The following is a 12,894-nucleotide window of genomic DNA, read 5'->3' as shown; positions in this document are numbered from 1 at the left end:
TTTTTATCAAAATTGTCGACCAATTATTCATCCCAATCTTGAACATTTAAAACTTGCAACCGAGGTAAATGTTTATCAGTAGATGTATCAATGTTGTAATCATATTTAGAATAGATTTGGTCCAGGCTATATGTCTAGTTGCTAACTGAATTTAAGATGGTAAGTGATGTACGTACTAGTTAAGTATGTTGAGTTTTTTGGACAAATGACTTGGTTGTATTGCACATATATTACAAGAAAATATTGTCCTAATGATAGATAAAAAATGGACGTCTCCATTTTTCTATGAGGCGTTTGTAATTAAGCTAAGACAAGATAAGATAAGACAACCAAAAATATGGAAAGATAGGTTATATGAGATCATAACGTTCCTCGAAATAGAGAGAAATCTAGATGGAGTTTTCACAACAAAAAGAGCTGAAATTTGAGCCCGAAAGATCGTCCATGATAAAAAAAACAAACGTCTATATTTTTCCTTGAGAGTCTTTTTGGGATCAAAGAATGGAACTCAAAGAAAAGAAGTTCCCAATGCCACACAATAATTGCATGGGCTTTTCCTTTGGACAATACTCTCTCTAGTGGAGAGATTTAAAATATATAAGAAAAAGACATCCTTACAAACAATCCATGCTCAGAATGAGCCATGGAAACCAAGAATTATTGGGGGATCCATTGGCTAACAAAGGAACTACCATGCCACTACCATAATACGAGAGAATATAGATCTAAAGAAAACACCCACAAGGAATTAAAGGAGAGTATATTAACGCAATATGGGGGGATCTTCACAACTCCATCACCAAAAAAAGAGTCTCCACCAATTGCACACTCATGTCTCCCCCTTTGAACAGAGTTAGCTGTGCAAGGAGTTGCAGCCACCAATAGGAATCCGAAATTGGGTTTCTAAGGAGAGCCGTGTATCTTGGCAGACGATGGTGCAACTAAAAATTTCTAGAGCTAGCAATGGATCTAAGCCAAGTCAAGGTTGTATATAGGTGCATATATGCCAAAGCACAATAGCAAGTATGAGGGGTCAGTACAGCAAAGGGTATCAAGAGTTGCATGGTTTTTTGGATTTGGAAGTTTTATTTTGCGTTGGAGGTAATATAAGCGATAATAGGCACGGCAATGGTGTGTCATCGATATACGTGTGGCAAGCGGATATATATTCGCTACTTGTTGGGCATCCCATCGTTGCAATAGTTTCAATGACCAAAAAAGTTATCAATCCGGAGGGATGAGCTACCCGGCTAGGCATGGAAACACTCACACGGTTAGTGAGCTAATCGTGGCAACACAAATGGTTAACTCTACGAGGTGAGCTTCTCGGCCTATGGAGGAGCTAAGCCGCAATGAAGGTCAATCTCCATATCCACTTCTCTTCACCTCTAATCAACCCAATCACACACACTACGATTGCAAGACGCACACAACACTAATTCTATCACAGTAATCGCAAGCACACACACATAGATCTATCGAGCACCACACTCCAATCAAACCTACATGCACACACTAGCAAAAGAGGGTAATCACATAAGATTAGAGAGGGATTAACCACTAATTAGTGTAGATCTAGCTAATCTAAGCATCATAGACAATCATAAGAAGCATGAGAGAGGCATAGGAAGAGAGAATGAATCATTGATTAGTGTTAATCAAATCTCATGAGCAAGGAGAATCTCAAGGACTCCATAGCCATACACCTCAAGAGCTCTCACCAAAGAGTGCTCTCAACAAATGACTTGAGAACCCTAATTTCTTTTACACACTGCCTTATATACCTAGGTTAAAAATATGCAATGTCCGGGCGCCCAAGGCCTTTAGCGCTCACCACTTACTGAATCTGCAACCTAAGCACAATAAGTGACCTATTCTTTACAACTTGGAACTCCCATTGAGCCCGTAACACATTAGAAATATTACAATGGTTTCAAATAATTCGGGAATTTACAATACGTGACCATTTTGGGAAAATGTGAAAAATGTGTAATTCTAATCTTTGCTGCTTCTTCGTATTCATCCTCGATTTGCATCCGTGCGTCTTCTGTTAACTGATGTTGACTCAATTAACATTCCCCCCTTCCTATTTTAGTGCCCGTTCTCGGGCACTGTTGAAAAGTGTCCATGGAGACTGTGGAAGGTTTTGATTGATTGTTGATGGATGGATCTTCATTTTGTCGTTAGATTTGTTGATGAGGTTCAATTTGCTACAACATCTTCATTGGTTTGAGTAGTCAATTTTGGGAGATGATGTTGCATTTGTCCGTTGTAATAGCATCATGATGAGGTTGATGTTTATTTATGAAAAATATGTACAAGGGAATTAGAATGATGAGGTTATAAATTAGGGTATAATACCTGGATGAACAAAGAAAAAAAAACCAGTGGAAAAAAAAGCGCCTTTGGGATACGTGCATCATTGGAGTACTTATTAGCATGGGAAATATTAATAAAGTACTGAAGGGATTATTTGCTGATAGATATGGAATTAAAAAGGCAGTAAATGTGAGAGGGTAGCATGATGGAACATTGGTTTTCCTGTTGTAGTCCACTCAAGGTGCATAGGTGGAAGCAAAAAAGAGTGTCTAATGCATATGTCCAGTGATGGGACATCCTATTTATGCAGCACATAAATGCATGGGAAATAATATGCTGTGCAAGAAAGATTTTGAGGGGTAATTCAGAAAGATGGTGTAGCTATAAAAGAATATGGAATGGATTTGCAAGCTCGCACCCCTTTAAGAATGGTTTTCATTGATGAAGATATGTGCTCTCATCTTACTGTGCACTATGCGTGAGTGTTGGACTCCACGACACTCCACCAATTGTAAGTTAATAGACTTCGACTCTTATGCTCATCTCATCCAGCATGAGCAACATGACTTTATATATTCTCAACTCTTCCATCTTGACCGTAAGCTTAATAACTACGACTCTTAGCACATAGTTTAATATGACTTGAAGCTTTGGGACTAATGCTTTGCTCATTTTATGGCTTAGCAGCTCGACTCTCACTATGCCAAAAAGTGTTTTTTGCACCCTGGTGACTTGACTTTTTACATTCTTGTGCTTACTAAAAACATTTCGTCATGTAAAAGTAAGCTTGAATCCTCAAAAAGAGGATTAGTGAAGGACCAAGCTGGCATTGAAGGTTTCTTTTTCTGTACCTGTTTTATCTTCTTCGAATATGCATTTGTGTTGGTTGGGTCGTCCTTCTTTGACTGTGAAGACTCCATTACCTGTTTGATTCTCCAATTAGGCCTATTGATAGGAGTCTTTGATGTTGTCGTAGGCCTCTACTGGCTGTCAGCATCTGGCTTTTGACTAGGAGCATTGGAAGACTTAGGAATCCAAATCTTTTGAGGACCTTTGTAACTCCTTTGTTGACTTTGCTTCACTCTAGGTCTTGTTGAGTTCTTGAGATCTTCATGCAGATCTGGTGTAGTTGCAGTTGACTGGTAGCCAAATCTTTGTATATCCTCTGTAGAATCCTTGTCCAAGAGAAACATTCTTTGAGATCCATCCTGGTTCTGTATCCTCTTGTGAGTCGTGGTAGAATTTAGCATCTTTCAATGTGGTTCTGTTGTATACCTGCTTCTTAGGTATCCTAGGATATTGTCGGAGTTGATACCTTGTGGGCCTTCTTTCTTGGGAGGATCTTGAAGTTACTTCATATGCTCTAACCTGCGGTTTTGGTACCCATATGTGTCTGTTACCTCTATAGTACTCTTGTTCCTTTAAGCTCCAATGTGATGCTATCCATCCCATGTGTTTGTCTTTCTCTGTTGATTTCTTGTCTTTAATCCAAACCGGATCATTGACTTTGACTAAACTACTCGGAACAAACACCTTCTTGATTATCTTTTGCTTTCTTGATAACTTTGGCTGAAATATATTTGCTCTTCTAGGTGGCTCTTTAGAGGTTACCGTTGGGTCAGCAATTGACTTTAAGTTTTGAAATCCTGTCTTGCTTGAAGAAGCTGATCCATAAGGGTTCTTTGATGTAGAGGCATATGTTGTCACAACTTCTTTGCTAGTCGGTGGAAGCTCCATTTTAGCTTTACCTTTGTCTGCTGATTTGACTGGCACTATCTGATTGATCTTTGGGCTTCCTATTTCTTCTTGATTGTTTGCAACCCCGTTCTTCTTAACTTTTGGCTTTGGTGGCATTCTCTGCTCAATAGCTATTGTGGTTGCTCTTTGTTCTGTTTGATCTCCACTTCTTATTGCCTGATTTTCTTTAAGCTCTTCTGAAGTTTTGTCCGATGGAGATAAATCATCTTCCATAAGATCTTCTTTGATATAAGTCTCCATTTTAACTGTGCTCGAGGACTTTGTGCTGTCGTCCGTGGGTGACCAGTCTTGGGTCTTCATTATTTGATGCCTGTGATGACTCCACCATGTTTGAATTCTATATTTTTGACATCTTTTGGGCCATTGGCATTCCTAATATGATGTCTTCTAGCATATCTTTTGTTGTGATCACATAAAATTGAGTTGTGATGACGTGTGAACTTACCTCAATGGTGGTGGAGATGATTCCCCAGCATTCTGCTTGTTTGTTTTCAGATATGCCCACAAATTCAGGAGCATCTTCCAACTGTGGTTGGCCACATCTTTTCCAAGTGCGAAAAGACATGAGGTTCTTGTCTAACTGAAACTCTAGCTTTACTTCTCTTGACAGCTTTTCTTCGTGTTCACCAATGATGTTGTACTTGATCTTCTAAGGATTCATGTCTGAATTGACTGCTTTCGTTGTGGCAGTGTCCTTTGGTTGAGCTTTATCTGCATTTGCTTTGCTTTGATTACCTGGTTTCGTTGATGTTGGCTCCATTGACTGTGATACTGCTCTTTTTTGCAATTGTTGAGCAGTGTCCTTTTGCATTTGAGTAACCTTTGACCTTAAAAGATCCATTGTACTTTTTGAAAAATTATGTCTCTTTGGAGGAGATTTTGATGGTGACCTTTGTGTAGATTTCTAGACTTTAGCTTTCGTTGACTTTGCCTTTTCTATCACTTGTTCTGGCAGCTTGAGACTTTGCACCATCTTTAGATAGTCTTTGACTTCAGTCGGGCCATTTGTAGGGGTTTGTACAAGGTCATGATCTTGCTAATATTCGTTACGATGTGCATCTTGATATGCATATGTGAGCTTGATCACATGTAACTGTTTGAACACTATTGGACTTGTCGGCTTTTGACTTTGACTTGTGGAGATCAGTTGAAACTTTTGTCCTTGATGATCTTCATAGAAGCATTTATCTGTAGACTCTGATGGAATCACGGTCAATTGAAAACTTCCTAAAACCATATGATCTTTCAATGGTTTCTGTTTTGAAGAGTTATGTTGGCTAGAAGCTCTAGGGCTTCTAACTGCTGTAGCATTTACTAGTGCCTGAGCTGAGCTTGATGAATGTGCAGCTCCCCCCTTCCTAGGGTGATCACATAGCCTGCTTCATTGTAAGAGTTCATAATTGTTTGGCTCTGATTTAGTCTCACCTTTTGGGACTGCGAGGGTACACTTTAGGTAGCATTGTTAACATTTATCCTTTGTAACCCTTCTACATAGTTTCCTATGTATCTTCGTGAAACATGACAAACTATTCCCCAAGTCAAGCTGTAGATAGTATTATCTTTGCCCTGATATTGTCTATCCCCTGGGTCTCCTATGATATGAGCTTTTGTGGTTTCAGAACCCAAGGCATCATAGATGCTAGACTCTCGTCTATATCTACGATTGTTTTGGTCAAAATATATGCTTGTTTGGTCAACATCGAAGTTTGATTTTCGATAGAGGAGAGTTTGGCTCTAAACAGATTTCTAGGTTCACCTAGGTAATATCCTTCAGCTCTAGAGAGGATGGGCTATAATAGATTCTTTCCTCTGAAATGAACCATCCTTTTTGATGTATCACTGGACGTACTTCTATGAGCTGGTATGTGGGCCGTTCAAACACTGGTTGATACTTTTCGTACAGTTTTCCTTTTTTGTCTACATAGTGTGCATATGAATGATGTGTACCATACAATGCTAACATCATTTTGTTTGATATGTCCCTTAGACTTGTGAATGATTGCACACTTGTGGAAATGGATGCAGAATCATTTGCAAATTTAATAGTTTTTTCACCCTTCGGTGATATCTCAACACCTTTACTAAATTCATGCAAGAATTTTTTGTTCAAAGAATCAATTTTAAGCTTTTCAAGTGCCTGTGCATTTTTACGCTCATTTTGAACTTACAATGCTTTAACTCATGCTTCTAATGGTAATGCAAAATCATTTGATTGCACTAAAAGTGACGAGTTAAATGCACTTACATCGAGATTCTCATTTCCAATTTGCTTTGTACCTTGCTTGTTGGTATTTGATGTATCCCTGTTGTCTGGATTTCTTGGACAATCTTCAGTAAAATATCCACCTTTTCTTCCACATTCTGAGCAATACCGCATGATTGGTGGTATTTCATTTGGTTCTATCATGTCAAGCTCTAGCTGAGAATCTTCTTTTTTTGTGCTTGCCAAAATGTTGGCATCTTCTTTCAGAGCACTGAGCATCAAGCAATAGATTGCTCCATCTTTACCTTTTTACCGTCTTTGGCTTGGTTCTCCAATTAGACTGTCTTCTATTGGTTGATCTGTTGGATCTTGCAATTCTTGCTCTCGATTGTAGGTCTGACCACTGTAATCCATGTACAATGACCCTGATTGCATATGCACCAAATGGATGCTTTGTGGACTTGTGCAGATTTCTGGATAACCATTTGGGTCACTTCTTTGCACTTCTATCTGCACTTCATCTTTAAGCTTGCAATACCTGGCTCCACTGAAGTCAGTGAAAATCTGGGAGTTCTCTGAGTCTGGCTTTACTCTGATCAATAGGATCTTGGCTCCTGTGGTGTTTTTATTGCTCATAAGATACCTATGACCTTCTATATCTGTGTATAAAAATTTATTCCCATTGTAGCCATAAGTTGTAGAATCTGCTCTATTGCAGTTTTGCTTGTGTTGCCACTGCTACTGGCTTGCTCTGTTGTACTTGAACTCACAGCTCGATTTGAGTCCATGTTGGCTCAATCTGTAAAAACTATCTCCCTAGTAGATGCTATTGTTGATTAGCAAAAAATTTGCTGCTCGTACTAGCCTAATCTGCAATCACATGTGAGTTGTGCCACTATTCGTCCGATTAGAAGCTCAATTTGCAATGCAATTGCTTGCACTTGCCAATTTCGATTTGCACAATGACTTTTAGTCCCTTCGTTCTTTGTCTGAACTGTGGGAACAATGTCTAGATCTGTGCTAGAACTGTGATGACCTCGGCTCAAATGATCACCAAAACTATTTTCGCATTTCTTGATTTTTTTTTCTACTGATTTTCTGTTGTTTCTGCCTTTTTCGTTGTTTGCTCGCTGTGAGATTTCCCCGGTGTTTCTATATTTTCTTTTTTTTGGGTTTTTCTGGCACTTTCTGGCTTTTTTTGGCTCTAAATTTGGTCACTTTGTTAAAGTCGCAGCCAAATGTAGATCTAGTAACCAAATCGAGCTCTAATCACGCGTCAGTGTGCTAAGAATAGCCAAAAGCGACCAAATCGAGATCTCGCATGTGAACACGCTCTAAATATCTAAATAAGGTCAATATCAAGGCCAAAACGAATCTGTATCGCAAGTCGAGGTCAAATATGGTCAATCGTCAGACTTTGCGGTCAAATCAAGCCAGAATGCAATATTGCGCGTGAAATAGCTCTAAAACGTGTAATCTGAAAAATCGTAGACCCAAAATCAAAATCCGTGTCAAACAAGGTCTGTGTGTGTGATGTGACTCGAATTTGCTAAAAATAGCTCAAATCGACAAAATCGGACAATTTCGGATGAAATCTGACTCTCGAAGCTCTAAATGCATCTATTCGTGTTTAAATGTATGTGAACGGGACGTGTGCGGATGTTTGATGCATGTGCAATGTAATGAAGAGAAACAAAACAAAGAAAAACAAACAAAACAAAAAAAAAAAATTTTGACTTTTTGTTTTCTTGTGTGTGCACGAGAGAGGGAGAAAAGTGTGTGTGTATGTTAGTTTGTGACTTTGTGAGTTTGTTTGTTTGTGTGTTGACTTTCTTGTCTGTTCTTCTTTTGTTTGTTTGTTTGTGACTTTGTGAGTTTGTTTGTTTGTGTGTTTACTTTCTTGTCTTTGCAATTGGTGCTCCAAGGCCAGTGCATACAGAATGTACTACAGACATCCATACCGTTGGTGCAGCTAAAGTTGGTTCGAGCTAGGAGAGGGTCAATGCTAGGTAGAGGCAGCATGTGAGTGCATTGCAGAAGGCTAGGGCAGGTACCAAAGCCCTAGGCAGCCAAAGGATAGCGGTAGTGTATGCTCGAAGCGATTTTTTAAGGCCAAAGGTGTGCTGCAAAGAGCCAGGAAGGTTGGTGGCCTACTGTGGTCGACATGTGGATTTTATGTCCTAGACTGTGGTCTTCAGTGTGCTTTCCAGGCTAGTCTAGACGGCTCGTCAAACGGAGCCCCGATGTTCTAGATATTGCAGTTCAAAGTTGAAGTGTGTAGCAGATCCTCGACGGACAGGGCAGTTGGGGACAGGTGGCCCGGGCTGATGTCAGTGTATACATGTGTAGTGCTCGAGTTGTGGAGCATGCCTGTCTTCTCGGAATGCAAATCGGAGCTCTGGATAGCAAGATATGATCAATTGAAGATTTTCAGGGGGTCGGGTCTGAGCCCACTTGGCCGCATTGGAAGATGTGCCATCTGGCGTTTTTTGGGCCTCGCCAAGGTTCTAGAGAGTAGCATGCATCATGCGGGTCAAGCAGAAGTTGACGGCTCGTGATTTTGAGCCCTGCGCATCGAGTTAGAGTGTGGAGAAAAAACGGAGCATTGGACGGTTGAATGCTTGCAGATACATTTCCCTTTTTTGGCGGCCTCGAACGGCGGACTCAGAAAAGTCAAAGGGTTGCCAGGTTTGCATCGCACTGGCCCGATATAGTGAAGGTCCGGCATGGTTTCGCGACACGACAATTGGGTAAAAGAGCCGGGAATGGTAGGGCATCCGATGCAAGCAAAAGAGGTGTTTTTGGTTTAAAAAATGAGGGGATTTTAGGGGTTTTTGGAGGCATCTCATAGGCAGCTGCCACGTGGTGCTCACAAAACCCACATGCGCAGGCGGCAGTTCGAGTGGCGGGCTATAAGGGCAGGGGCGTCAAGCCCATATGGTGTATGAGGAGGTGTGGAGAGCTCTTGGGAGCTCGTGGCCATGGTGCAAACCCTGATGGCGCTGTGCAGGGTGAAAGGCCGACGGTTTTGGCGAGTGTGGCGGGGGTGTAGGTGGCGCGCCCGCGGCGGAGGAGGGTGTGGTGGCGCCGGTTGGCGGTGATGACGTGGCAACCCTAGTGAGGGATGGTCACACGGCCCTAGGGGCACATAAATTTTGAGGAGAAGGAGGAGGGCAATAGCGATATCGCTATTGCCTCCCCCCCTCAGGTAAGGGGAAGTTCCCACAGCAGGCGGGCAAGGTCAGAGAGAGAGAGAGGGAGAGTCGGAAGCTCGAGGGTAGTCAAGTGGGCAAGGCCAAGTGGCCGGACAAAGAAGGACAAACCAAGGTGCAAAGCCAAGCCAAGCCAAATGCAAGGCCAAAAGAAGAGCCGGACAAGTGGAGTTAAAATAAAAATTTGAGTACTGCAAGGCTAAGCCCAGAGAGGGTAAAAATTGAAGGATAAAAATAAAACATAAAAATGCCAAGGGCAATAGCGACGTCGCTAATGCCCCCCCCCCCCAAAGAACAAAAGAGAAAAGGAGAGCAGATGAAAAAAGGCGGTGCCTCCCCTCCCAAGAGATACCAAAAAAAGGTGCCACATGGACCAATTAGAGGGAAATTCCCAAAATTGAACCCCCCACCCTATAGAAGTCAAAAAATAATCAATATAGGGGCTTTTGGCCTAGTTTTTGTGCCGTTTTGAAGCCATGCAAGAGGAGCTCACTGACAGAGGGGTGTGCCTGTCAAGCCCTTTGCATTTTTCTTGTGTAAATGGCCATGGTGATGGAAGTGTGAGTTTGTACAGGTGTTTTTGATGAGTGCAATTGAGTCATTGTTGCCTCCCTTGCTGTGGTTTCCCCTTCCCCCCTTCTCTTTCTACCGCTTTCATGGTTCTCTCCGGTGCCGACTGTGTGGAAGTGTGTGCCCCCCGGACCGATGGTGTTTTGAGTGAGAGAGTGAGATTGAGTGGCTGTGAGCGTGTGTAAGGGTGGAGACAAGCAGTGGTAGTAGGTGTATCCTGTGTGGTGGTTTTGTGGAGTGTGTGAGCAGTGGCGATCGAGCAGGCGGTGGTCTGCTAGTGTGAGTTGTGTGTTTGAAGGTGTTTTCCGAGAGGATAGGGGTGATGTGAATACCCTGAGCTATAGAGAGGCCCGTTTGTTTGTGCCGGGTGTGTTCCCCCATTCCTCCCCTCCACCGTTGCACAATAACATTCCCCATGTCTGTTACTACCATCAAGGCACACTTGCAACGGTTTATCACATGCACCATCACATCTTGCCGGAGTTTTCTCTGTATGAAGGATCACATTGGCGCCAAGTGTGCATGCCCGACGACTTTACCAATTCACAGAAAAGCATGCTAGATGCGAGGTATGAAGTGCTTCAAATGGATGCCGGAATCCTGCTTTTGGTATTTAAGCGAAATCCAACGTGCAAGAAAAGTCGAGTTTTTGTGTACAAGTATGACTTTGAGCATGGAAGGTGGTTGCATGTCTTTGACGACTATACTCTCATAGTCTCTATCCCTTATTGGTTAAACTCAGAGTACATAGACTTGCATGCTGTTGCGCGAGCTAACATCCTACCGCTCTCTATCGGCGATCAAATAATCCTTTGCAACCTTGTTTCAAATACTGGGAGGTCGTTGCCCCCTTGCTACAACCCTACGACTAGAGAAAGAATTCCTATTGTCAAGGTGGCATGTGCTCTAGATCCTACATACAGAATAGAGCCGGTGGCATGTGCAAAAGAATCTTCAAAGGAGTAAAGCCCATTATTAATTTCAACCTTAAAGTTGTTTTTGTTTGGTACTAGCTGCTATAGCTCTTGCAAGTATTTTGATATACTAGCCCTTCATACTATCATGCTGGGTCTTTTTCACTAGTTTTCATTAATTAAACGCGTAGATTCTCTTCACTCAGATAGCCAAAAGTTTGCCTTGGAGCTTGACTCTTGTTCTTACGTTCGACCCCGTCTCTCCCCGTGGCCTGCAGGTCGCGATGACAAGCAAGAAAGGGCCCGCTGCTCGCGATGACAATGCCATGCAGCAAACCATACAGTCTATGGTTGACAATCCCCTGGAGCAAACCACACTCTACGCAGCATGGATAAACAGAAGCTGCCTATTGGCTCGGGATCTTCCTGTTGCGTTCATGGAGCTGTCAGCCTGTCCATTAGCTGTGCGATGCCCTGTGTATGGATCCCTCATCCTCGTCTCCGTCTCTTTATGCTTGTAGACGCCCTGTGCATGCGGTCCCTCATCCCTAGTGCAGACGGGGCCTCGCTGTACACAACCGAGAGAGAGAGAGAGAGAGAGAGAGAGAGAGAGAGAGCCCTTGACTACGCGATGGCCCAAGAGAGAGAGGCGTTCACTGCGCCAACACGTCCACTGGTAGAGAGAGAGAGAAAGAGAGAGAGAGAGATATCTGCATCTCCCTTCATCATGCGCCGACTGGTACAGAGAGAGAGAGAGATATCTGCATCTGCAACCTCCATGCACGACTCGCTGCAGAATTCACCTCATGCTTCTCGCCCCTGTGATAGCTGCAATTCTCTCCCATTGACCCCCATTCCAAAAATCTACCTCCTCTCGTACCCTCTCTCCTCCACGTGCCAATTTTTCTTTTTTTGCTTGCTAGAGATGAGAGCATCTCACTCAGATTCCTCTTAATTGTCCTGCTTCCCAAAATTAGAGCGACATATTAGCCCTTCATACTAATAAGGCCTATCTACAATGTAAGGCTTAATTTTGTCCTTGTGGTTTGCCTTGCTAAAGTGACATGCCTTGTTCATGCATAAAAGAGAACATTCAATGGAACAGATCCAAGTTTGAAAATTTCTCTGATAGGAGAGAATAAATTAAGTAATGTTGTTTGAATATGATAACAATGAGGAATGTAAATGAGTAGGGTTAGTGTAGATGTTTATGTGCTCCTTTTAGCGATAGATATTAGGAGTATGGATTTTATAAAATTGTCGACCAAATATTTAAAACTTGCAACCGAGGTAATGTTTATCAATAGATGTGTCGAATGTTGTAATCATATTAGAAAATAGATTTTGGTCGAGGCTATATGTCTAGTTGGTAACTGAATTAAAGATGGTAAGTGATGTACGTACTAGTTAAGTATGCTGATTTTTTTTGGACAAATGACTTGGTTGTATGCATATATATATATATATATATATATATATATATAAAATATTGTGCCTTGGATAAACTAATAATATAGTGTTTATCTATGGCTAGAGGGAAAAGAGATTCAACAAAAAGAGCTAAAAATTGAGCCCAAAAGATCGTCCATGATAAAAAAACAAAATTCTATATTTTTCTTTGAGAGTCTTTTTGGGATCAAAGAATGGGACTAAAAAAAAAAAGTTGCCAATGCCACACAAAAATTGCATGGGGTTTTTTTTTTACAATACTATCTCTAGTGGAGAGAGTTAAAATATATAAGAAAAAGACATCCTTACAAAAAATCCATGCTCAGAATGAGCCATGGAAACCAAAATGTCCAAAAAGAATTATTTGGTGATCCATTGGCTAAAAAGGGAGCTACCATGCCACTACCATAAATTTTGTGCACGGAAACCAAAATGTCCAAGAAGAATTATTGGGTGATCCATTGGCTAA

General features: G+C 41.7%; 1 protein-coding gene across 1 annotated transcript; it reads left to right on the top strand.

Moving 5' to 3' along the window:
- Positions 1-10,521: 10,521 nt before the first annotated feature.
- On the top strand, positions 10,522-11,028 carry LOC147417315 (uncharacterized). The gene has a single exon (XM_086507726.1). The coding sequence runs from the start codon at positions 10,522-10,524 to the stop codon at positions 11,026-11,028; it is 507 nt and encodes a 168-aa protein (XP_086363852.1).
- The last annotated feature ends 1,866 nt before the right edge of the window (positions 11,029-12,894 follow it).

This window comes from Adiantum capillus-veneris, unplaced genomic scaffold (assembly GCF_014529385.1).
Source record: "Adiantum capillus-veneris isolate H3 unplaced genomic scaffold, ASM1452938v2 Hic_scaffold_284, whole genome shotgun sequence".
Taxonomy (NCBI): domain Eukaryota; kingdom Viridiplantae; phylum Streptophyta; class Polypodiopsida; order Polypodiales; family Pteridaceae; genus Adiantum; species Adiantum capillus-veneris.
The sequence above is the reverse complement of the archived record's forward strand: the minus strand, read 5'-3'. Positions and strand labels throughout refer to the sequence as shown.